Source organism: Mesocricetus auratus, unplaced genomic scaffold, assembly GCF_017639785.1.
Source record: "Mesocricetus auratus isolate SY011 unplaced genomic scaffold, BCM_Maur_2.0 Super-Scaffold_100004, whole genome shotgun sequence".
NCBI classification, from domain to species: domain Eukaryota; kingdom Metazoa; phylum Chordata; class Mammalia; order Rodentia; family Cricetidae; genus Mesocricetus; species Mesocricetus auratus.
In genome coordinates this window covers 56252821-56280628 of record NW_024429189.1, presented here as the reverse complement: position 1 = coordinate 56280628, position 27808 = coordinate 56252821, and the positions used below count along the sequence as shown (strand labels likewise).

The window sequence follows — 27808 nt, the reverse complement described above, 5'->3', positions numbered from 1 at the left end:
AAAGAGAAGAGTTTTGTTTTTTGTCTTCACAGGTAAACTCAGCAAAAAATACTGGATGTATGGATTCCTGAAGAAGAATGAATAACTACACTGAGGACCATCAAACCAACAATAACTCACTGTGTGGTGTCAAATTCTACATCTCTCTATATAGTTTTTTATAATACCCATTTCTTTCTGTTCCTTAATATGCTTTAGTTCCCATTCATTTAACTGTAGCTGTCTTTGGAGTTGGATTGGCTCTCCTACTCTAAATTCAAGTGTATTATTAAATAGAATTCAGAATTTCTATATTATACCAATCAGCCATTGATATAAGACAGAAGAAAAAATTATGGACTGTTACCTGTGGATTTCTCTTTCTGAAAATCTAATCTCCTTCATGTTTACCATCTTCCCTATTGTCACCTTTTCCAATATGCATACATATGAAAGTTATACAAAAATTCTTTGTTAATATTATGTTTGAGTTTTCCAGAGAACAAGGGATTTCCTGACAGCAATCTTCAATTTCTTCAGAAAGAGAATGAGGAGCCACTTCCTCAACTCCACCTGATCCAACTGGATGCATCTGAACTGCCCCATATCATCAACTCCACCTGACAAGCACCATCCTGAAACTGTCTTGGAACTACATCACTCGACACAACTCTAGACCAAGGAACTGATACAGTGCAGCTTCTATAATCTGGCCAGAGCTTCAGACAAGAGCTTCAATCAACACTAGAAATCCAGTCAGGAACTTCAATAAAGCATCTCCTGCAAAACAGAGACTGTCTAATCTACTGAAGATTTTGTTACACTAACATTTTTCTTCTCACAGGTCCGCATGAGATTGTCATCATCCCATCTCAGCAGGAAGTAGTTATGAGAATTCTATGCCCCTCTTGGTGCTATTAATATTATAGGATAGTTTACACCTGTTAGTGTTAGTTTTCTATTATTTTATGGTTGGGACTGGAAGGAGGTGTTCAGACTTGGGTGTTTCTTTCAGTTAAGTTTAGGTTTAGATGGAGTAGATGTTTGAGACATTTTGTTCATTGACACAAGTTAGTTTTGTTTTAAGTTTAAATATCCTTTTTAGACTAAAGGGCGAATTGTAGGGTGTGACTTAGTACTATGCCACCAGCCATGTGGCATATTAGAGGCCCATACAGATGAGGCTCTATAAGGGGGGTTTACCACACTGCCAATCACATCCACTTTAGGCGTGACTAAAGACATATACAGACTATGTCACTAGGCAGGCCCACTTTTGGCCATGGCTAGGGGAATATATGGATGATGGAATAAAAGACTGAGCAGCAGAACCTCTCGACCGATTTTCAGCTTCAAGTTTGACGGTGGGAAAAATACTCGGCTCATCTGGGTTGCTTGTTTTTCTCTTGTGAGTAACTTCTACAATATATACTTACCTATACTTTCAATAAGTGTGCCATTTATAATTGCAGCATCAAACATTGATGCAAAACTAGTCAATAAATTACTGGCAAATCAGATCCAAGTACATATCAGAAAACTCACCCTCCATGACTAAGTAGGCTTCATCCCAGGCATACAGCATTGGTCCAACATACAAAAATCTTCAATGTAATCCACCATATAAACATGCTAAGAAACAAAAATCATATGATCATCTCATTGGAGGCTGAAAAAGCCTTTGACAAAATCTAACACCCCTTCATGATGAAGGTCTTGGAGAGATCTGGGATAACAGTAACTTACCTCAACAAAATAATAGCTACATACAGCAAACCAACAGTCAACATCAAACTAAATGGACAGAAACTCAATGCAATTCCTCTAAAATCAGGAATAAGACAAGGCTGTCCACTCTGTCCATACCTCTTCAATATTGTACTTGTTGATCTAGCTAGAGCAATATGACAACAACAGGAGATGAAGGGGATACAAATTGGAAAGGAAGAGGTCAAACTTTTGCTATTTGTAGATGATATGATAGTTTATATAAGTGGCCAAAAACACTCCACCAGGGAACTCCTGCAGCTGATAAATATTTTCAGCAAAGTGGCAGATTACAAGATCAACTCAAGAAAGTCAGTACCCCTACTATATACAGATGATAAAAGGGCTGAGAAAGAAATCAGAGAAACATTGATCTTTACAATAGCCATAAACAACATAAAATACCTTGGGGTAATGCTAACCAAACTAGTGAAAGACCTGTATAGCAAGAACTTTGAGTCTTTAAAAAAAGATATCAAAGAAGACAACAGAAGGTGAAAAGGTCTCTCATGCTCTTGGATAGGTAGGATCAACATAGTAAAAATGGCAATCTTACTAAAAGCAATATACAGATTTAATGCAATCCTCATTAAATTCCCTGCACAATTCTACACAGACCTTGAAAGAACAATTATCAACTTTGTATGGAAAAAAAGACCCAGGATAACCAAAACATCCTTGTTCAACAAAGCAACATCTGGAGGCATTGCCATCCCTGACTTAAGGCTCTATTATAGAGTTGGAGTCCTGAAAACAGCTTGGTATTAGCACAAAAATAAACAGGTAGACCAATGAAATTGAATTGAACAACCTGATATTAACCTATACATGTAAGAACTTCTTATATTTGACAAAGAAGCTAAAAATATACAATGGAAAAAAGAAAGCATCTCCAACAATTAGTGCTGGCAGAACTAAATGCTGACATGGAGAAGAATGCAGATAGATCCATGTCTATTGCCATGCACAAAACTTAAGCTCAAAGGGACCAAGACCTCAACATAAATCTAGCCACACTGAATCTGTTAGAAGAGAATGTAGGAGGAACCCTTGAACGAATTGGAACAGAAGACAGCTTCCTGAACACAACTCCAGTAGCACAGACACTAATATCAACAATTAATAAATGGGACCTCTGAAACTGAGAAGCTTCTGTAAGGCAAAGGTCACAGTCAGCAGCTGGGCATTGGTGGAACATGCCTTTAATCCCAGTACTTGGGAGGCAGAGCCAGGTTGATCTCTGAGAGTTCGAGACCAGCCTGGTCTACCGAGCGAGTTCCAGGAACAGCTCCAAACAATACAGACACAAAAAACAAAACTAAACTAAAAAAGGACACAGTCATCAAGACAAAAAGGCACCCCACAGATTGGGAAAAGATATTCATTAACCCCACATCTGACAGAGGGATAATCCCCAAAATTTACAAAGAACTCAAGAAGCAAGTCTCCAAAACACCAAAGGATCCATTCAAAAAAATGGGATTGAAACTAAATAGAGAATTCTCAATAGATGAGACTAAAATGGCTGAGAGACATTTGAGAAAGTACTCAACATCTCTAGCCATCTGAGAAATGCAAACCAAAACAACTCTGAGATACCATTTTCCTCCTGTCTGAATGGCTAGAATGAAAAACATTGAAGACAGTTTATGCTGGAGAGGATGTGGAGAAAGGGGAATTCTCCTAAACTGCTGGTGGAAATGCCAACTTATACAGCCACTTTGGAAATCAGTATGGAGATTCCTCAGGAAAATGGCAATAAGTCTCCCACAAGACATAGCAGTTCCACTCTTAGGCATATACCCAAAAGATGCCCAATCATACAGCAATGTTATCTCTTCCACTATGTTTATAGCAGCATTATTTGTAATAGCCAGAACCTGGAAGCAACCTAGATGCTCCTCAACTGAAGAGTAGATAGAGAAAATGTAGTACATTGACACAATGGAGTACTATTCAGCAGAAAAAAATTAATCTTGTAATTTGTAGGCAAATAGAAGGCACTAGAAGAAACCATACTGAATGAGGTTACTAAGTCACAAAAAGAGAAACATGAATGTACTCACTCATTTATGGATTTTAGACATGAATCAGGGGTATGCCAGCATACAATCCCACTGCCAGATATTCTATGAAACAGAACCTTCATCCTGCAAATGATGAAAGCATAGGCAGATACCCACAGACAAACACTGAACTGAACTCCTGGAATCCAGTGTCAGAAAGAGTGAACTCATGGGCGAAGGTGTTCAAAGTGGCCTGGTTTAACCTACAGAAATAGCTGATCTGAACAAGGGGGAGCTCTTGGATTCCAGATTGATGGCTGTGAGGAAATCATGGGAATGACACTGACACCCTACATGTGGGCGTCAATGAGGATGCCTAGGTAATCTATGGGGCCTTGGGTAGTATTTATCCCTGGTGTACAAATAGACTTGGAGTGTTCATGTCACAGTATGGATGTCTATCTCCTTCAGGACTCTTGGCGGAGGGCCTAGGCTCTGCCCTTGATGAAATGACAGTTATTGGAGATCAACCATGGAATGCCTCACCCTCCTTAGGATTTGAACTGGAGATTAGGTGGGGGACTGGAAGACCTGGTAGCGAGGGAGGGGATGGAGGGCAGGGAGAGGGAGCTGTGATTGACATGTGAAACAAGATTGTTTCTAACCTAAATAAAAATAATATTCTGCAAAAAAATAAGAAGGTGTTGGGCAGGTTAAACTCATGTAGCTAGTCTTCTATCAGGTGATAGAGATATTTCTGCATTGTGAGTTCAGAGACAAATTATTATAGATTTGGTAAATATGCATATTTTAGTGTTTCAATTCACAGTGACAATATATGATTAAATACTAAAGTTTGTAAAAGAAATATTAAATTGAATAGCCCAGGATACTATTAAATGTTGACTGCTTTGATAAATAAGAAGTGCTATCTTTGGAATAAAGCAATTTTTTTAAATCCATGGATTCCATGTAAGTAACAGGTATGTCCATCATTATTGTGTGGGAGGAAAAGGATGCATTTTATTTATTAAAGTTTACGACTATTTGTTGGTATGCTAAAGTATAGAAAATATCCCAAATATTTCCATTGGAAGTGACTAGATGAGATCCTACTGATTAAGAACTATTCATGTGCTCTTAAAACCTAGAAGATGCTATATCTATCTAAAATTTGCAGAAGAGTTTAATACAGACTAATGACCTTAATACTTCTGAGAAATGAAAGCTTTATGAGAAAATTCAGTAATTTAGCAAAGTATGGTGTTTTATAGTGTAGTTTGAATATTGTTTATATGTTTCTAAAGTGATACTATAAATCTTTAACTTTCAATAGACATACTTCTAAGTTTGTTTTAAGAAGTTGTCTAACCTCTTTACAGATAAACTTAAGAGCAACCAAAACAGTGAGGACAATTATTATATACATAATGAATAATAATAATAATAAAATCCTGTAGTGGGGTGTTCCTGAAATTTTACCAAGTAGCTACTTCTTCACAAATGTCAGATACCATCTTACCAAACTTAAGCCCTTTGCAATGTGACTGCTTTCCCTCTATGAAGAGTCAGAAAGAATTACATAATACTTCACTGACAACTAGGTACAGCAAGTGTACCTTAAATGTCTTGAACTGTGTGAGTTTCTGTTCTGCCTAGGCTAATTCCCAGCACACCCAGTGATGAGCTAATAAGAATCATGGGATTAAATAACATTGTTTGAAAGACTTGAGGAAGGCAATCATGTGACTCTTTAATGTAACCTCTCATAGACTAAATAAATTGGGCAGTCAGTTAGTATTCCTCAAATATGATAACACATGCATAGAAGTAAAGTTAAGTGTGAAAGCCTCTGAAAGACACAAAACCAGTGTCACTGCAATTTTGTCAGATGACTCTTTACGATAGTATCCTGGAGAATCAGATTCTTCCTTCTGCAGGCTCTTCTATGCAATATAGACCCATGAAAGGAGTCCCCAAACAGTGATTTGCATCCTCATAGTCCTAGTTCTCTGCCTGTGTAGTCAGGGTTTGCCAGTCTCTCGTCTTTCACTCATTGTCTTCACCAAGGTAAGCTCTCTAGCACTGCACTACCCAGCTCACCAAATGTAGCAGACAGCAAGGGGCAGGGCCAGTTCTTCTGCTCTCACACCTACTGTCTAAGTCACCTGCATTCATACCAACACAGTCATCCCTACTGGTTTGCCTAGATGATGTGCACGGCCTATTCTCTGGATTACTGCTGCTGTGGAGGAGCAAAGAAAGTTCTTCCATTCCCATGTTCCCGAGGTTGTCTCTCCTGCCTGTCATAGGTGGCAAGGGATGAGGTGTGTTGTGGAATTTTCATTTACATTTTGTGAAAATGTGTCACTGTGATTGATTTAAGAGATATGAATGGTCAACACATAGTCAGGAAGAGGTTAAGTCTGAGTTCAGGGGACAGAGAGGTCTCTGGGGAATAAGAAAGGTAGAGTGATCATCTGGAAACAGGGGAAACAGGACATGCCTGAGGAGAGAGGCAAAACCTGTGAGCCCTGTGTCTGCACATAGATTAATAGAAATGGGTTAATTTAAGCTATTCAGAGATACTTAGAAATAAGCGTAAACTATGTCAAAGCTGCCACAATTAACAATAAGCTTCTGTGTCATTATTTTGGGACTAGAAATCCAAAAATACTTGCTACAAAGGTGAAGGGCTTTCCCCTTTCCTACCCATGACCCAGTTAGATGGTGGGAGCAGCTCTCCGGCCCTAAGGCCTTCATGCCTTACCTTCCTGGGACCTGGTCAACAGGGTTAGTTCTAGTGTTCTACTCAGGTTACATGTTGTGCCCGACCTCTCATATGTTTCATTTTGTGAGGAGCAGGGCTAGCCTCCGACTTCCTTGCCCCAGCATCCAGCTATCACATCTGCCAAAGGGGGCATGAAGGTGGATGGAGGACATTTTTTTCTTCATTCCTGCCATCACATGCCAGATGACAGGGGGTAGAGGTCATGTTTCATCCTGCTGCTTTTCTACCAGCTGCTCGATTGTGCCTGTGCCTACATGGTCAGCTTCTTCTTGCTCAGGCAAGGTGCATAGACTACACTACCCAATAGTCCTGCTGGTGAGCAATGGTGCCAACTCTCCTGGTCTCATAATTTGAGGGTCAGCTTTTTGACCCCCACCACAGAGGTGATGAATGGGTAGAAGATGGGGAGGTCATCTATCTTTTGCTTCCCCTACCATGAAAGAAGAGGAGATAAAAGATGAGGCCAGGTGTTCCATGTGCATGCAAGTCTCTGGATCCCCTGTGCCTCCATTAATGGCATCAGTTCTACTATACAGCCAAGGATAGGTGCAGGACCCATTCTTCTGAAAACTACACCCAGTGTGGGGCAGCATCAGCTCTCCCTCTCTCATGATCCTGGAACCAGCTTTTCTACACTGCTGTTGATGTCATAGGACATGGAACAATTGTTTTGTCTCACCGTCCCCAAACCACAAAAGACCAAGGGGCTATCTCTCCCATTCTCACAAATTCAGAACCATCTTATCTGAATACTCACCTAAAGGGAGAGCTCTACTTTGATGCCCTGGGCAGGTGCAGGATCTGCTCTGCAGAGTGGCGTAGTTAGTAACTGGCAGCCCAAAATCAGTCCAGCACTTTCCTCAGCTTCGGCTGGTAACGGGAGCCACTGGCATTGGTGCAGACCCAGACTATAGTAGGACAAAGTACACAGACTTCACCCCATCTGCAATTCATGCCATTCTGATACCCTGGTCCTGGGTGGCATTGTATGTTACTCACGTGTGTATGGGCCCAGCAGCAGCAAAGGACACTGGCTCTAAAATGTCCACAGGTAGAAGACTGTATCCTGGGAAACAGTGTGGAACTTAGTGGCAATATGGGCATAGATATCAGCAGGAACTCAAATTGCTGTAGGCGTGGTCCTTGACAGCATCCCAGGCTGGATGGCAGAGTGTCCTTATTTGGCCTTGCATATTGCCAAATCAGAAAGGCCAAAGTAGCAGCATGACCCCCAAACACCAGTATGTCCCCATGTCCACTCAGCCTTTGATGATAATAGGAGCCACCACATCCACACTGAGCCTGCCTAAGTTAGAACCACAGACTCAGACATGGCCTACTTCCACAGTATGAGACTGAACAACACCATGGCCATGGGTAATATTACGGGACATGCAGGTCTGTATTGTCCCTGTGGCTGGTTGACCTTGTAAGACCAACATGTTCTGCATGGACCACAGGCATCTGCTTGGAGCTCAGTGGCAACACTAGCCATGGACATCAACTCAAAGCCCAATCACAGCAGAGCCACACGCATGGCCCCCTGTCAGCAGTATGGACCAGAACTTACCATGATTATGCAGGCATCCTGAATTGGAATGGCCCCTGTGGAGGCACAAACTTGGACATCAACTTAGTCACAGATAGTGGTTCATACTCTGCTGTTGCCAGGAGCCTTGCTGGAAAAGGGAGCAACAGACATCAACACAGACCCCCACAACTGCATCTGGGTCACCGACCAAATAATGACTGTGGGGAGCAGCCTAGATCCAGAAATCTGGCCCCAGGTGGTAAGAAGGGCATTTAACTTAACCTTTTCCTCACCTGCCTCTCCTGTCTAGACCTGATTCTCTCCTCAGCACACGCCTTGTTCTACCTGTCTTTATCATTCCCGTTTCTCCACCCTGTTCTCACTCACCGTAAAAGTCCTTGACTGCCCACTGTGATAAATGCTGAGCTGGCTCTTAGATGAAATTTTCCCACCCCAATCTAGAGATCTGGGGCAAAGCTGCACTTGTCCTCCAGAGCCTGCCAGTATTAGAAACACTTGGCAGCTCTTGGATGAAATTCTTCCCACCCTTACTCCTTATTCTTAACAACTAAACAGGGAACATCTTTACTAATTTCTATTACAATTGTTGCTATGGCTGACTCTATATGAGATTATATTTTCCACATCTCTGCATGTCTATATATATTTATATATATACCTGTATATATACACATATATGCATATATATACATATATAGGCACATGTAAATACACACATATATATAAATATGGGTATACATACATGTGTGTGTGTATATATACATACAAATATATGTGCATGTATGTATGATAGATAATTTAACATTCAGTTTTGAGATGAGACGCTAGTGTGTTTATTTTATGTGTGTATGTCATTACTCATACCCGGTAATAGTGTTAGCACAAGTAGAGAGAACTCACCTATCAGCAATAATCCCTCTGACTTTTGGGAGACTCCCTTTTTGACTTTACTATAATTATATTTTTAAATTTAGTAATCTGACACTTTGAACTTTGGCAAATAATAACGTGTTTATAGGATATTATGATGCAAATTTGAGTTAATGTTGCCTATGTACCACCATGTGACAGTTGGGAATCAAACATTGGTTCTTTATAAGATCAATGGATGTTTATACCTGCTATGCCTTGTCTCTAGTCCAGTCACTATTTGGATTTGAAATGTATCTTATGGAATCATGCTTTGAATTCACTGGATCAGGCTACATTACTGCACTGACAATTAGGAACTGTGTTTTCTGGAACCCGTTGTTGGAAATAAGTATCAGGTTATGAACTTTCAGTTTATATCCATTTCTGTTCCATCTCCAACATCTCTGGCTCAGTCTGATCTATAATACACAGAGTGAACATTTCTATTACAAAATGGAAGGATTAGAATGGTAAGAAGAAATTATTGAGTTAAAAAATGAAAATGGAGCTGAATAAACATAAAATTCGATAGCTTTCATCCAGAATGTATAAATATGCTGTGATGATGTTTGTGCCAATAGCTTTTAAAAACTCCATTCCCAAATCTTTGTCTTTTCTTCCACTTGCGTTCTGTCTCTTGGGGCAATAACACTCTTTTCATACAGTTTCCTTGTATGCAACCCACTATTATTAGAACTGCAAAAAATCCTATGATCATCAGTGTTGCTTAGAATTCCTGCCCCCAGTGTCACACATCACCTTGGCAGAAGCTCTGCAGAATGCATCCCACTACTTTGCTTTGGTTTTTGCTCTCTTATAAGAAAACTTGGTGCACAGCAGATAGATCCATATCTATCACCATGCACAAAACTTAAGTCCAAATGGATTAAAGATCTCAATATCAATATAGCTACAATGAACCTCTTGGAAGAGAAGTTAGGATGTACCCATGAACGAATTGGTACAGGATACTGCTTCCTGAAGGTAACACCAGTAGCACAGACACTGAGATTGACATTTAATAAATGGGACCTCCTGAAACTGATAAGCTTCTGCAAGGCAAAGTACACAGTCAACAAGACAGAATGGGAAAAGATATTTACCAAACCTACAGAAGGCTGATCTCCAAAATTTACAAAGAACTTAAGAAGCAAATCTCCAAAACACCAAAAGATCCAATTAAACAGTGGGGTACAGATATAAATAGAGAATTATAAATAGAGGAATTTAACATGGCTGAGAGACACTTGAAAAGGTGTTCAACATCTTTAGCCATCAGGGAAATGCAAATCAAAACAACTCTGAGATGCCATCTCACTCCCATCAGAATGGCTAAAATCAAAATCATTAAGGACAATTTATGCTGCTGAAGATGTAAAGGAGGGAGAATGTCCTCCACTGCTGGTGGGAATGCCAACTTGTGCAGCCACTGTGGAGAACAGCATGGAGATTCCTCAGGAAAATGGAAATCAGCCTACCACAAGTTCTAGCAATTCCACTATTAGGCATATACCCAAAAGATGTAAACTCATACAATAAGGATATCTGCTAAACTATGTTCATACCAGCATTAATTGTAATAGCCAGAACCTGGAAGAAATCTAAATGCCCCTCAACTGAAGAGTGGATAGAGAAAATGTGGCATATCTACACAATGGAGTACTACTCAACAGAAAAAAAAAACAATGGAATCTTGAATTTTGCAGGCAAATGGATGGCATTAGAAGAAACCATCCTGAGTGAGGTACCCAGTCACAAAAACACAAACATGGTATGTTCTCACTGATATATGGATTTTAGACCTGAAGCAGGGTGTTGCCAGTCTACAATTCCATTGCCAGAGAGTCTGGGAAGCAGGGAGGACCCTAAGGGAGATATGCATAACCCAGGAAAGGGGAATGGGACCAGAACTCCTGAGGGGATTGAGTGCATAGGGGGAGGTGAGGAGAGAGAGAGAGATGGGAGTAAGAGAGGGGAAGAGGAGGGGAGAGTAGCACATGGGAGAGACAGGAATATTGAGTCAGGGTAACAAGTGAGGAGAGAAATTTGAGAGATTACATAAAAGAGGAAGCCATTATAAGCTGGAGGAGAGATCTGGAAATAGTGATATCTCCACAGATCTATAAGAATGGCACCAAATTGCATTAAGGCTATCTTAATTGCCCTTCAATGATAATGAGATTGATGGCTACCTTATATGCCATCCTACAACCCTCATCCAGTGGCTTACAGAAGCAGAGGCATACACCCACAGCTAAAATCCTAATTGAACTCCTAGAACCCAGTTGCAAAGGGGAGTGATGAGCAAAGGAATCAAAATCAGACTGGCAAAATCCATAGAGGCAGCTGAACTGAACAAGGGGGATTTCATGGACCCCAGACTGATGATTGAGAGGCCAGCATGGCAGACACTGCCCCGCCCAACCTGGGTGTCAGAGGTGAGGCCTCAGCAATCTCTGGGACCTTGGACAGTTAAGCAAAATTCATTTCTGGCATACAAATAGACTCTGGGAGCCCATTCCACATGGAGGGATGAAGATTAACTTTCTTGGGATAGGCCTGTCATAGGTTATTTTTTTATGATTTTTTTTATTCTTTTTTTTAATTTAGATAAGAAACAAGGTTGCTTCACAAGTCAGTTCCAGGTCCCTCTCCTTTTCCCTCCCCTCCTCCCGTGCCCTCCCCCCATCCCCCCGTTATCCCCTCATTCCCCCAGGTAGGGTGAGGCCCTCCATGGGGGTGTCCATAATCTGTCATTTCATATAGGGCAGGGCCTAGACCCTTCCCCAAGAGTTCAGGGTGAGAGTGCACCTCACATTGTTCTATGGGAGTCCAAAGTCCGTGTGTATACTTGGTATGGGTACTGATCTGCTGCCCAAGGCTCAATAGATTACCTAGGCCTCAAATCAGTTACATGAGAAACTGATAAACCAGGATCAGTCCTCTAAGAATTCAGTCTACTCTGCTCTCTGAGACTGGACCAGAATCCTAAGAGAGACTGAGCCAGCCTCTCATAAGGCCTATATCCCACAAACCCCATACACACCTGTGGCTGTTCCCAAATGGGCATGGTCAGCAACACAGGTATGTACTACAATCTCTCCCTAAATTAGTGTGGTAATTTAAATTTTTCTCGTTGTGGGACCACATTGAATTTCATAAAAGATTCTTAAAAGATGCATGAGGGGATCACCATTTTTCAACACAGGGCAGTGAGGAATAATACCACAAAGTCAATAAAATCTTTTTTCCTTTTTTGGGGGTTTTTGAGTAAGGGTTTCTCTGTATGGTTTTGGAGCCTGTCCTGGACCTCACTCTGTAGTCCAGGCTGGCCTCGAACTCACAGAGATCTCTCTCCCTCTGCCTCCTGAGTTCTGGGATTACAGGCATTAGCCACCAATGCCTGACTTGCTCCATAAGGTCCACATCATGCACAGTCACAGGAAGACATTCATTACTGTTGCCTACACACAGTTTAACTTTGAAGACAATTGTGGTGAAGCTTTTAGGGCCTATTAAAATGACAGATACAATGAGAACTGCTGCCACTGGGAATGCAACGTGCTGGGTCCTAATCTGTGATCATAACTTCCAAGCTGGAAAAGAATTTAGCCAAAGAACTTAGCACTGATGGAGATTAAGTGAACAATGCTATATTTTCTGCACATAAATACAAATTACAAAATTAAAAAAATGGATATTGGTTTGGTTTTACAAAAGAATTTTAAACAATTTCTGAGATAGACCTTAAAAAGTTTCTTTCATTTTTGTCAGAAGTCATCTTTTCAACAATGATGTTTATAAATTCACAGTTTCTGTCAGCTATGAAAATAGATGGGGAGGTTAGGCCTTGCCCAAAATATTTAACAAAAGTTGAATATATGATAAATTGGCAAGTACATTTTACCTTTTCAATTATTTTTCTATTTGATAAATGGTGAAATCATAAGTATGCCAAAGAATTGTTTTAAGAACTAATACCTTTTAAGAATAAATTTATCTTACTGTTGGGTATTTGATTTGTATACTTATTTTATATACTCAACACCTGAAACAATGGAAACATTTCTTACAAAACATAAGTTTTGTCTCATAAGTTAGAAAGGTTAATAATGCCCTGAGTTTGACAATGATAGGTTTTCCACATCTTACTTTTCCTAAGATAATACTAACAGGATTTATATATGATGTTAAAATTGATGTTTTCTCCAAGGCTTAATAATATTTCATTATACAAATATATCACATTTTCTTCATCCAGTTATCTGGCAGGGGGCATAATATTTTCTCCCACACATTGTTTATTGCTGGTAACATTTTATGACATTAAGAACACTCATGAAATTATGATTCTGATTCCCAGGACTTTGGCATAAAAATTCAAGGATGTACTTACTGCATCAAGCGTTAGTCTTTGTGACACCCATATGGTGTTTTGCATTCTTCACCAACATACATCCACAATCAGCAGGGAAGAGACTTACTTCCTACCAATCATTGCCAGTATTTGTTATTTATTATGGGAGTTATCACTGCTATAAAATTGCAACTGACTTGTCAATGGGGAATGGACCTGCAGGTCTCATGTATTCAAATGTGCAGGGTGCAAAGAGTAAGACCACAACAATGGGAAATACATATGTAGAAAGGGATTTGCACCTTCCTTCTGCACTGTGGGTTCTTAGTGAGTAAAGGATGACTGTGTAGGAGATGAGCAGAAGCAGTAAGATTAACAGACAAATGAAGCCACTGTTGGCTGCAACAAAGATACCTAGGTTGTGGGTATCAGCACAGGCTAGATCAAGCAAAATGCTCAGATCACACATAAAGTGATCTATGACATTAGGGCCATAAAAAGGTAGCCTAATAATGAACAGAATTTGTATACCTCCATGAAAAAAGCCTCCAGCCCATGACACTCCTTCTAGTAAACTACAGAGTCTTCTGCTCATGATGGCTGCATAGTGCAGGGGTTTGCAGATGGCAACATAGCAGTCATAGGCCATGACAGTAAGCAAGATGACCTCAACAGCTCCAAAGAAATGCTCCCCAAAGACTAGGGTCATGCATCCATTGAACTGAATGGACTTCCTTTCATGGAGTGAATCAACAATCAGCTTAGGAGTACTGACTGAGGAGTAGCAGGTATCAATGAAGGAGAGATATGCCAGAAAATAGTACATAGGAGACCCCAACAGGTGGCTATTTGTAATGGCGATCAGAATGAGCAAATTTCCAAACTCAGAGACTATGCAGATGAACAAAAACACAGCAAGTATGATTTTCTCCATGTGTGGGTTCTGCGTGAGTCCCATAAGAACAAACTTTGTCACATTGTTCCTGTATTCCATCTAGTTGATGAGAGAGTTAATCATATTTCCTGAAGTAAAATGATGCATACTCATGGTTATTTAATTTCTGTACTCTAATGACTAGTGTTTACATTCTGTTAATTCATGAAATATAAAGAAATTTTAACATTTCAGGGAGTCTTCTAGATACTTGTGACTACTTAAGTCTATAGAGTTGCCTTCTCATTGAAGATAGCTGAAAATTTATGGATATGAGCAATGTATATAAATATACTAGGCAATCTTAACTGTCCTGAATATTTGGGATGACTCGTAGAGTAGAAGTATTTCAAATTAAACTCCTAGAGGCAGTTAAACTCACAAACGATAATGGGATAAATAGTACTTGGGTGCAGAGCCCACTAAAGTAAAGGTAAACTTTTGCAGTTTATTTATAGGAAATGTACAGCCATAAAATATAAATAAGATTTGACTATGAAGCTATTAGTGAACTTGAATAAGAAAGAATCTTGGAAGGTCATATCATAAACTGAGCCTTGGCCATGGCTGAAGCAGACTGTTATTCATCAGTTAGTAGTAACTAGAGAATTTAATAGCGGGAGAAGTCACATTAATAGATTATTAATAGTAGCATTTCAAAAACTCCTTGTGAAAATACAAATGCTTTGATCTAAATCTAAATTCCATATGTTATATGAAATTACATAGACAATAGAAAGCGTCAAATCATAACAGAAATTTGTGCAAAAACTTCAGTGGAGATGGTACTGAGGATATAGTGAAAGCATGCATAGGTTATTGTACAAAACCTATAATACTTAAGTCCATGTGATGATTCCAAAATAGTCTATAAAAGGTTTTCATGTACTGATTGCAAAGTTCCTTGCACACAGGACTGCTTTTAGTACTTCAAATACCCAGCACTGTTGTTTGTCTTTATCAAGTTAGAGGAAAGTGCTTCTATCTATACACAAGAAAAAGAACATAAATGAGATCAGTAAACCCTGGTCTTCAACTAAGCATTCTTTTAACACTTGCCGTTTCAGTTCTTCATATACACCAAAGAGATGGTTGTCATCATTTTGTAACAGTTCCATGTTTCCTTCTATATATAACATGAGAAATTATATTTACTGCCTCAGAAAAGCAGACAAACTGGCAAAGTTAATTGCATGAATTTGCTTCTTTCAGTTATTTTATCTCCCGTATTTTAAAGTATTATACGCTTCAAATCTTTGAACTATATTATCATATTATTGTGTTAAGCAGGCATTGGTCCAAAACTATATTAAATAGGACTTAATTTTGTGTTTACTAGCATTTCATAAATAATCGCACTTATTGCACATTTATAAATAAGCCAGATCATAGGGTGATACACAATGATATATTTGTTATTTTAGTCATTAATTCAATGATGGTGCTCTAGTCTTGGAAGGACTCTTACATCTTAGCACATTTTTAGTTCACCCTTCCCATATATCCTACATATTAGAGTTTGAATATCTCTAGGGAAGGCTGAAGAAATGTACTGCAACAGTCACCAAGAACATCAATTCAAAAGTTGTAGGAATCAAATTTGAGTTCTGGCTCTTCCTCTTGTCACTCACATTGGGTTCCTTTCCTGGCAATCAAACACCTCTTCATCATCTATCTATAAAATGAGAAGAAGAATGGTATTACATAATTTGCTATGAGAATTCATTATAATGGGAAAGCATACATACAAGGTTCCAATACATTTTTTAAAATATGAATGCAGTTATCAGATAAATATAATTGATAACTTGAGCAGCAATATAATGAAATTTTCACCTTACAATAACTTACTTTTTAAATTCTTTTCCTGAAATTATAGAGACTTATAATACTCATAATACACAACTCCAAAATTAATTATTTGAGTCTGTACATGGAATCATAAGCTTATACTATTCACTAAAATGTATGTGATATATATATATATATATATATATATATATTTCTATTCCTGACTGATTGGAAACAGGGTCACAAGCCAGGGTGCCCTGAAGGATGAGGGGGACTTCATAGGACAGGATGCTGCTTTGGTCCAGAACACAAGGCAGTGAGGTATGACAATGGATCCTGTGGACAATCACCACCTCTTTGTGCATATATATTTTCTATTCCTGATTAGTTCTTATAACTGGATAAATAATAAGCTCAATTCTGTATAATCAGGTACTAACTCAGTGGTTTAAATATACAAATCAACTTTCTGCATAATGCAAGTAAGTAATTATATAAATTGTTTCTTTAAAATTTATTAGGACCATAAGAATAGCATATAATCCTGACTTTTGGATATAATCATAATGTCTTTGAACAACCGTACTTAAATTTTTGATTCATAACCTGGCTTTCCTGAACATTTTGTATAGAATGTAGGGGCTTCAGATATTGGTATTCATCCATATAATGCAAGGAAAGATATTGTTAGTTCTCTTTAGGAATTGAATTCTCTTGCTTTGGGGGTGTTTTTTGTCACTTTTTCCCAAAGATATTTTTTCAAGCTCCTCCCCAAGGTTCACTTTCAGCTCATAAGTTTTCAATTTCATCATTAGTAAAAGATACTAGAATTTCTGCTGGGTATATTACATATAATCAATAAAGTATCAGTTTTCCTTTTAGATTCAAATCGGAAATCTTTTCCACATAACTTTTTAAATATTTGATCTATTTATGAGGAAGAAAATTCATTTTAACATAGTATCTTCCCTCTGTATTAATATTCCCATGAGAGAATGCTTACACGGCAAAATAACCAGAATGTAATCAAGCTCTGGATCCAAACTATACACAAGTGCATTCTGTAATTTCTTTTCCACCAAAACCATTCTCTCACCTTCAGCTGATAATTCTCTTGGACTATTTAAGTCCTTGTCACAGTCTATGGTTTTGAAAAACTCACCCAGTTCCTCAGGATTTACCCCAACAGTGGGCCATAGATAGGAAATGTCTCCTAGCAGTCTTTGAAAGTCATTAAAACTTTTCAATTGATCTCTCCTAATTCATACCTTTTGGTGTCTAAATTTTTATAGACCTCATTTATACCTTAAATAATTATAGAATATCATCTTTGTATTTTTCAGGAAGAATTTGTAATCCCCCAAAAGGGAAACTTTTCTTTACTACTTCAAACCTTCTATCTAAATTATCAACACTTTAATCAGCTAGTAAAATATCCTACATGTAATGGCAAATTATAAATTGAGGAAATTTGCCAGGCGGTGGTGGTGCACGCCTTTAATGCCAGCACTCGGGAGGCAGAGGCAGGCAGATCTCTGTGAGTTCGAGGCCAGGCTGGACTGACAGCCTCCAAAACAATACAGAGAAACCCCGTTTCATAAAACCAATAAAATAAATAAATAAATAAATTGAGGAAATTGCTTACTTATCATTTCAAGCTGCTGTTATAAATAATATCGGCACTGGGTAAGGCAATTTGACATTCCCTATGGGAGAACCTTCCATAGATATGTATTAGGATGAGAATTAGTATAATTAGGCACTGTGAATGCTAAATTTTCTCTGTCTTTATATTGTAAAGTTATAATTAAAAACACTATTTTTAATTAACTAAGATGTCTACTGAGTCTGTCCTATATTCACCTTGAGGCACAACCAACACACATCTCCACCCCCCACAACCCTGTGTGTAGGCTGAGCAAGGGATTTCTCCATATACTAAGAGAGTTTGTACATTAGAGGTAGGTCTTGGGTCCACTGTCAATAGCCTCATAGAATGTCCCAGCCACACCAGAGCCACGTATATTAAATAAATCTAGTTCAGTCTTATGTAGGTTTCCCTTTGTCAGACTAGTATCAGTGATCTCTCAATATCTTGGGTCAGTTGATTTCCCCATTATGGTCTTGACTTCCTCAAGGAGCTTGAAAAAATGGTTAGCTGTGGATTTGTGCATATGCTTACAATTATATCTGGAAGATAGTTATAGGTTTTCTGGTGTTGTGGATTGTAGGATGTATATCTCTTGCTTTGTCTGGGTATCAGTTACGAGTGAGTACATACTATATTTTTCTTTCTCATTCTGAGTTACCCCACTCAGGATGCATTTTTCTAATTCTGTCTATTTGACTGCAAATTTTAGGATGTCACTGTTTCTTATCGCTAAGTAGTAATCCGTTGTGTAAATATACAACATTGTCTTTATCTATTCTTCACTTGAGGGGCATCTAGGTTGTTTCCAAGACCTGGCCATTAAGAATCATGTTGCTATGAACATAATTGGACAAATTTCTGAGTAGTGTGAATGTGCCTCCTTTGCATATATGCCCAATAGCTGTACTGTATGAGGTAGGTAGATAACTATTTTTTTGAGAAACTGCCATACTTATTTCCAAAACAGCTGTACAAATTTTCATTCTCACCTGCAATGGTGGAATGTTCCCCTTTCTCCACATCTTCCACAGAATAAGCTCTGATTGGTATATTTGATCTTAGCAATTCTGATAGGTGTAAGATGGACACTCATACTGGTTTTGATTTGCATTTTCCTGATGACTAAGGATGTTGAACATTTCCTTAAGTGACTTACTATCACTTGAGATTGTTCTGCTAAGAATTCAATTTAGATCAGTACATTCATACAAAATCTTAGATTCTGGTGTCATTGCTAAGAAGAGAGCATATAGATTATAAGAGTCATATGAAAGGGAGAATGGCTGTGAAATGGTATTTGAGGATTTGGTACCTTCACCTCAATTGCAAATTCAGAATGCCTGTGGTTACCTGCACTGTCTCTGAACAAGACAGGCTATGTGAAATAAGTCATGGTGTAGGAACAGGCTCATGTATCCCCAACCTATCTGGCAATGTGTATACTATTGATGAATGGTGGGGACCAAAATCATTCCCTTTATTTGTAACCAACAGTGAACCTACCAGACCTCAGTGAATATTTCCATTCTCATTGTCTCACAGATGGGCCTACTTAAACTCAATTGTTCATAAGAAGAAGGTGATAAACATGGATCTATCTGCAGTCTTCTACATATCAGTACCCAGTTATGCCAGCACCATTTGTTGAAGATGCTTTCTTTTTTCCATTGTATAGTTTTAGCTTCTTTGTCAAAAATCAAGTGTTCATAGGTGTGTGGGTTAAAATCAGGATTTTCAATTCAGCCTATTTTTGTGCCAATACCAAGCTGTTTTCAGGACTATAGCTCTATAACAGAGCTTGAAGTCAGGTATGGTGATGCCTCCTGAAGTTCCTTTATTGTATAGGGTTGTTTTGGCTATCCTGGGCCTTTTGTTTTTCCATATAAAGTTGATTGATGTTCTTTCCAGGTCCTTGAAGGATTGTGATGGAATTTTGATAGGAATTGCAATGAATCTGTAGACTGCTTTTTGCAAGATTGCCATTTTTATTATGTTGATCCTACCAATACAAGAGCATGGGAGATCTTTCCATTTTCTGGTGTCCTCTTTGATTTCTTTCTTTAAAGACTCAAAGTTCTTGATATACAAGTCTTTCACTTCCTTGTTTAACATTATCCCCAGATATTTGATGCTGTTTATGGCTATTGTAAAGGGTGATGTTTCTCTGATTTCTTTTTTATAATTTAATTTAATTTTATTTTGTTTTTTTATTTTAAATAGCTTGTTTTACATGTCAATCCCAGTTCCCTCTCCCTCCCCACCTCCTGTACCCCCTACCACCCCCCCATCCTCCTACCCTATTGCCAATTCCTTCCACATAGGGGATATCTAGAGTCTATCATTTCTCTCAGGGAAGGGTCCAGGCACTTCCCTAAGAGTCCAGGCAGAGAGAGCAACCCTCTTTAGTTATGGACACACATGTCTGTTAGTATTCGAGGGGTAAACACTGATCCACTGCTCAGGACCCCATAGGTAACCCAGGTCTCCACATTGACTCTCACATTCAGGGGGTCTGGATCACTCCCATGCTGGCCTCTCAGCTGTTGGTCTGGGGTCCAAGAGCTCTCCCCTGTTCAGATCAGCTGTCTCTGCTGGTTTTGCCAGCCCATTCTTTGCCAATTTGCTCATCGCTCCTCTCTCTCTGTCGCTGGGTTCCTTGGGTTCTGATCAGTATTTAACTGTGGGTGTTTGCCTCTGCTTCCATCAGTCACTGGATAAAGGCTCCGGCATGGTTATAGACATCAAGTTCACTATCAGGAATGGGCATTCGAGGTGGTCTCTACACTATTGTTTAGCTTGCCAATTGGTGTCATCTGTTTAGGTCACTAGAGGTCACAATGGTGCTTGATCTGTCTTCTAACCTATGATTCCCTCTTCCCTCAATCCAACACCCCAGTCGATGCTCCTGTTCCTCTACGTCCTACACTCTCTTCCACTTCTCCCCCTCTCTATTTCCCAGGTCCACTTCTCCCCCCCCACCCCTGCCCGTATTCCCCATCTGTTCAGAGGATCTTGCCTCATTTCTCTTCTCTTGGCTACCATGTATATCTTTTAGGTTCTTTCCTGTTTCCCAGACTCTCTGTCAGTGGTAGTGCAGACTCGCACTCTCCTGATCCATGTTTAAAATCCATATATTAGTGAGTACACACCATGTTTGTCTTTTTGTGACTGGGTTACCTCACTCAGGATGGTTTCCTCCAGCGCTATCCATTTACCTGTGAATTTCAAGATTCCATTGTTTTTTTATGCTGAGTAATACTCCATTGTGTAAATATACCACATTTTCTCTATCCACTGTTCAGTTGAGGGGCATCTAGGTTGCTTCCAGGTTCTGGCTATTACAGATAATGCTGCTATGAACATAGTGGAGCAGATGCCCTTGTTGTATGAATTTGCCTCCTTTGGATATATGCCTAAGAGTGGAATTTCTGGGTCTTGTGGTAGATTGATTCCCATTTTCCTGAGGAATCTCCATACTTATTTCCAAAGTGGCTGTACGAGTTGGCACTCCTACCAGCAGTGGAGGAGTGTTCCCCTCTCTCCACATCCTCCCCAGCATAACTGTCTTCAGTGTTTTTGATTTTAGCCATTCTGACAATAGTAAGATGGTATCTCAGAGTTGTTTTGATTTGCATTTCCCTGATGGCTAAGGATGTTGAGCACTTTCTTAAGTGTCTCTTGGCCATTTTAGCCTCCTCTATTGAGAATTCTCTGTTTAGTTCTGTACCCCACCTTTTGATTGGGTCCTTTGGTGTTTTGGAGACTTGCTTCTTGTGTTCTTTGTAAATTTTGGAGATTAGCCCTCTGTCAGATGTGGGGTCAGTAAATATCTTTTCCCATTGTGAGGACTGCATTTCTGTCTTGTTGACTGTGTCCTTTGCCTTACAGAAGTTTTATAGCTTCATGAGGTTCCATTTGTTAATTGTCGATCTCAGTGTCGGTGCCACTGGTGTTATGTTCAGGAAGTGGTCTCCTGTACCAACTCATTGAAGAGTATCTCCAACTTTCTCTTCTAAAAGTTTCAGTGTGGCTGGATTTATGTTGAGATCTTTGATCCATTTGGACTTCAGTTTTGTACAAGGCAATAAACATGGATCGATCTGCAGTCTTCTGCATACCAGTACCCAGTTATGCCAGCACCATTTGTTGAAGATGCTTTCTCTTTTTCCATTGTATAGTTTTAGCTCCTTTGTCAAAAATCAGGTGTTCATATATGTGTGGCTTAAAATCAGGGTTTTCAATTAGGTTACATTGGTCTACTTGCCTATTTTTGTGCCAATACCAAACTGTTTTCAGGACTATAGCTCTATAATAGAGCTTGCAATCAGGTGTGGTGATGCCTCCTGGAGTTCCTTTATTGTATAGGGTTGTTTTGGCTATCCTGGGCCTTTTGTTTTTCGATATAAAGTTGGATTATTGTTCTTTTCAGGTCCTTGAAGAATTGTGATGGAATTTTGATAGGAATTGCATTGAATCTGTAGACAGCTTTTGGCAAGATTGCCATTTTTATTATGTTGATCCTACCAATCCAAGAGCATGGGACATATTTCTATTTTCTGGTATCCTCTTTGATTTCTTTCTTTAAAGACTCAAAGTTCTTGATATACAGGTCTGTCACTTCCTTGGATAACATTATCCCCCGATATTTGATGCTGTTTATGGCTATTGTAAAGGGTGATGTTTCTCTGATTTCTTTCTCAGTCACTTCATCAATTGTATATAATAGGGCCACTGATTTTTTTTGAGTTTACCTTGTATCCTGCCACTTTGCTGAAGGTGTTTATCAACTCTAGGAGTTCCCTTGCAGAGTTTTTCATGTCACTTATGCAAACTATCATATCATCTGCAAATAGTGAAAGCTTGACTTCTTCTTTTCCTATTTGTATCCCCTTTATCTCCTTTTGTTGTCTTATTGCTGTAGCTAGGACTTCAAGTACAATATTGAAGAGATATGGAGAGAGTGGACAGCCTTGTCTTGTTCCTGATTTTAGAGGAATTGCTTTCAGTTTCTCTCCATTTAATTTGATGTCAGCTGTTGGTTTACTGTATATTGCTTTTATTATATTCAGGTATGTTCCTGTTATCCCTGATCTCTCTAGGACCTTTATCATGAAGGAGTGCTGGATTTTGTCAAAGGCTTTTTCAGCATCTAGTGAGATGATCATGTGGTTTTGTTTTGCAGTTTGTTTATATTGTGGATTATATTGATAGATTTACTAATGTTGAACCAAACTTACGTCCAAATGGATCAATGGTCTCAACATAAATTCAGCCACACTGAAACTTTTAGAAGAGAAATTGGGAGATACTTATCACCGAGTTGGTACAGGAGACCACTTCCTACACTGTTAGACGGAGTAAGGGATCTACTAAATGTTGTCTTTCCATGCTTGTGGAACCCTACTGTTTGTGAAAGAAAGGATAAGTCATGGATTGTTTCCAAAACACCAGATTCTAAGACAGAGACTTTCCATCATAGGAAATAATTAATTCCTGGGAGAGAAAGTACAATAACAAGACCTTTGAAATTCACAGAAACTACTTTAAATACCCTTGGAATGGAGGATACAAATGTTGGCTCATTGCACAACACATCTCCTTTGTAAGATTCACCATGAGTAGACCGGATCCTATGGAGGCTTTTCTGTGACCTTGCCAACACTTGCCTTTCAGAATGGAGACCAGAACTAGAAATCAAAGATAGACTCTACATAGTATATTAAAAGAACTCATTCTAAATCAAAGTCCCATGTTGTCAGTGAAACATGTTTGTATTTGAGGAAAGAGGGAAGGATTTTCTATGGAGACACTATTTGGTATATTTTATTTGGATGTCTGCAAAGGTGTTGAGATTTCATCCTGAAAGCTCTGCTCCCAGGTCGCTTCTGAGACCTCAAGGGCTCACATTAACAGCTATTTGTGCTGATCTCTTTTGTTGCTTTTGTAGGCTTTTTCTTGTCTATGTAATTACATATAACATATGGAATTTGAACTTTAATCCAAACATCTTGGGCTTAGATCAAAATAACTTTCAGAAAATATGTTTGAGATAAAAGGTTTGTTACTAAATAAAGTGAAATTAGATTACTCTAAATCTGATTATGTAAGTGTGTGTGCATGTGAGAAACATACAAAAAGGAAAAGAAAGAGAAGACTGAAAAGAGGTAAGGCAGAGAAGGGGAGCGGTATAGAGAAGCAGAAAAAGGCAGAATAACATAGGAAGGGAGGAGAAAGGGGAGATGAAGAGTGGGATAGAGAAAGCAGAACAGGCAAGAGAGACAGAAAAAGGAGAGAAGTGAGAGAGCGATGAGGGAGATACTGACTTCAGTATTATAGGAATAGAAAGATAAGCAGGAGAAAAGCAGGTATGTGATATGATAGTCACCAAGGGACTGTTGTAAGTAGAGGAAGGAGACCAGCTAGATAGGATGGGATGGTAGCAGGATGGATGAAAGAACAGGAGGATGTCAAAAGTCTATATATAAAAAGGCTAATAAAGGAACACGAGAATTTCCCCCATTTCCTGGATTTGAATGCAACATATTAATCCACTTCATGCTTCTGATTCGATAGTTAGAGCCTGTTTTAATGCTATAATTTATCTGGCTTGATAAAGTATATATATCCTCAAAGCTGGACACCAACCAAAGAAGCATATGACTTCCTACCTCCCTCCCTCCCTACCATCATTCATTGGTTCATTCCTCTCTTCTTTACCACATTATGTCTTCCCTGCCTATTTCTTCTCCTTCCTTCTTTGCTTTCTTAAAAGTCAAACTAAAAAGAGAACAAAGGGAGTTTGGGATAGAATAGGACCTGTGGATGTTTCAAAATAATGATATGATTTCACTGGACTTCTAGGATTCTATGAAATAGCCTTGGAGCCTTTTTTGTCTATACAGATTTTGATTTGGTTAGACAATTTGATCATAGGAAGTAAGAAAGCCCTGGATTTGCATGTTAAAAGAGATTCATAATTACAATATCTAGTTAACATTTTCACTAATAAGAATTGTGACTTCTACAGTTTTGATTCTCTTGTTTATGCACAATTTTTGCTCTCCATTCCAGAGATCATTCCATATAATATGAACCTGGAAAAAACATATACAAAGATATAATTTAAGTGTACTTGATAGTTGTTTAATGTGAGGTTACCCAATCTACTTGTAGGAAAACACAAATATCAGAACATTACATCTTCTCACCAATTGAAGCAGGGGGCATCGAAATAATAGATTTCTCATCTGGAGAAGAATAAATTCACAGACTCTGACCTTGATGCTTTTGGGGCAAGCTTCTGACCTTACTGCTTCTACTGCAAGCCCAGTTTATTTTAAATATATAATCTATAAGAAATAAAGTTACTAAGGAGAGCACTGAAATGCTATTAAAACTTGGTTCATTCACATATTTCCTTTGTGTTCTAAAATGTCCACATCACAAGGCTACCACGTTGCTAGAATTCCATTTAAAAAGAAGGTCCTAGCTGGGCGTTGGTGGCACAGGCCTTTAATCCCAGGACTCGGGAGGCAGAGACAGGTGGATCACTGTGAGTTGGAGACCACCTGGTCTACCGAGTGTGTTCCAGGACAGGCTCCAAAACAATACAGAGAAACTGTGTCTCAAAAATCTAAAAAAATAAAAAATAAAAAGGTCATGACACTAGGAAATGAACATGTCTCTGGAGTGACTCTAATATGTAAGCCTTTAGTTCTAACACATGCTGTTATATTTGTACAGAAATACAAATAATTGTCCTTTCTGTTTAAAGGACATGTAGTTACCTCAAATTCTTTATTCCTAGATCTTCTGTGTCTTCAGCTTTTTTGTAATTTTCCAAGGAGTACTTAAAGTCTTTTCATTTAATTCATGCTATTTTGTTGTTGTGATTTAGAACTTGCACCTTTTTGAAAATGATTATCAACTTCGTAAGATGTATGAAATGCTAAATGTGACTTGGGGTTTTTACAGATAAACCATATGTGAAATTTCAGAAGAAAGAAGTCTCAAATATTTTATATTTCCTGAATGCTAGATAAAATGTGATATAAGCCTTTTTCATTCACAAGGAAGAAAAATGAGTAGAATACTCCATGCTATTGGACAATAATACTATGGAAATAATAGAATGGTTCCAGGAAATCTATGCAGCACTTAGATCTCTTCAAATTTAAGGATATCTGTAATTTGCCTACACCTGCCACTTATATATTTTTCCCGTGTAATATGAAAAGCAGAATAGAACATAATTGGCTCTATATGAGTTAAATATATGTAATATATACATACATATATACATAATTTAATGGCATAGAGTAATTATTAATGGTATTTAATTAAGCATTAGGAGTATAATTATGCATTTTAAATTAATGTTTATTAAAATATCTAATATGATGATTACATTCAATTTAAAATCTCTATAAAGCTAAAAGATCTATGAAAATTGTGGCATTCATTTTGCTTAATTTCAGGTGAACTAAGTTTCAGATGTGCATTGTTTTATCACATAGAGCTCATGGATAATCATAAAAATGTCAGTTTTTTTTAAGGATCTTTGGGAAAACAGACAATTAGAGCTTGTTTGCTTTCTCTTGTTACTGCTTTGTTACCTGGCTGTGTTACTGGGGAACTCTGACATACTCCTCACTGTCACCTACAGTCACTTAATCGAGCAAACAATGTATTGCTTCCTATGTCACCTTTCTCTCATGGACCTCTGCTACACCTTCACTATGGTTCCCAGACTCATCAAGGACTTGGCGGCAGCAACAAAAAACATTTCCCATAATGAATGCATGACACAGCTCTTCACTGCCTACTTACTGGCGGGTATGGAAATCTTCATCCTGGTGTCCATGGTCCTGGACCGCTATGTTGCCATTGTCAAGTCCCTGTACTACATGGCTATCATGAATAAGAAGAGATGTAGTATGTTGATTGTCATGGAGTTCTGGCACGCCATTGCTTTACTGCTCATGGTGCTCAGCTGCCTTTCTGTGGTCCCAACCACATCAATCACTACCTGTGTGATGTCAACCCTCTTTTGAAACTGGTCTGCAAAGATATTCATGTTGTCAGTATTTAAGTAATTGCCAACTCTGGGATGGTGGTAGTTGCAATTTTTCTTGTACTAGTTGCTTCTTACATGCTCATTCTGTACAATCTGAGGACAAGATCATCTGCAGGGCAACGCAAAGCTCTCTCAACCTGTAGTACTCACGTGATGGTGGTAGTTTTATTTTTTGTGCCCTTTATTTGTACCTGCGTTCTACCTGCAGGAAGTGAGAATAAGGAGAAGGAGATTTCTGTCTTTACACTGTGATTGCCCCCATGACGAATCCCCTCTTCTATACTCTGAGGAACACTGAGATGAAAAGGGCTGTGCACAAGGTGTGGTCTCGAATGTCACATTCAGAGTTGAAATGAAGGGAACATTGTTGTGATTTTAGTGATAGGGAAGTCCTGTGTATATGTCAATAAATAACTGTTGGCCAAGAGGGAAGCAAGATAGGTGGGACTAGAAGTCGTGAAGGACTCTGTGAAGGAGAAACACAGGGATTTGTTGTGTAGCTGCCATAGAAGTAAGAGGTCCGGACCCTTTCACCGATAAGAAAAATAATTAGATGGGGTAAACACTTAAGTCAGAGCTAGCCTGCAAGGAACATACAAATAGCCAACATCTTCATAATTAATACAGCATCTTGTGTGTTATTTGGGGACTACAATGTGGCAGAGCCCAGGTGCCTGGTGGGGAAAAACCAAAGCGACTGACAAAGAAAAGCCTTTACTCAACATAATGGTGTCAGCATATGGGATTGAATTTCCATGTAGAACAACAAAAGCTTTAAAGGAATTTTAGAAACAAAAGAATGGAGAAAAGTATGGCTTCTTAGCAGCAGCATTTTTCTCAGGTTGGCTCTGTTTTGCTTGCGACAGGCAGAGACTTAGGTGGCTTTTTTAAGGGAGTCTTCCTGACTCAGCATAAGCAAAAACAAAACAAAATAAAAACAAAAAACAACAAGGTTCTTTTAAGAGGATCTACTAACAATTGAAAAGTGTGTA

General features: G+C 38.7%; 1 protein-coding gene and 1 pseudogene across 1 annotated transcript; one reads left to right on the top strand and one right to left on the bottom strand.

Annotated features, from left to right (window-relative positions):
- Positions 1–13501: 13501 nt before the first annotated feature.
- LOC101834593 (olfactory receptor 4C13-like) lies at positions 13502–14358 on the bottom strand. The gene is given in 2 exon segments (XM_013120689.2): positions 13502–13551; positions 13554–14358. Coding segments are annotated over 2 exon segments (855 nt in total).
- Positions 14359–26261: 11903 nt separating this feature from the next.
- LOC101834858 lies at positions 26262–27172 on the top strand (annotated as a pseudogene).
- Positions 27173–27808: the final 636 nt, after the last annotated feature.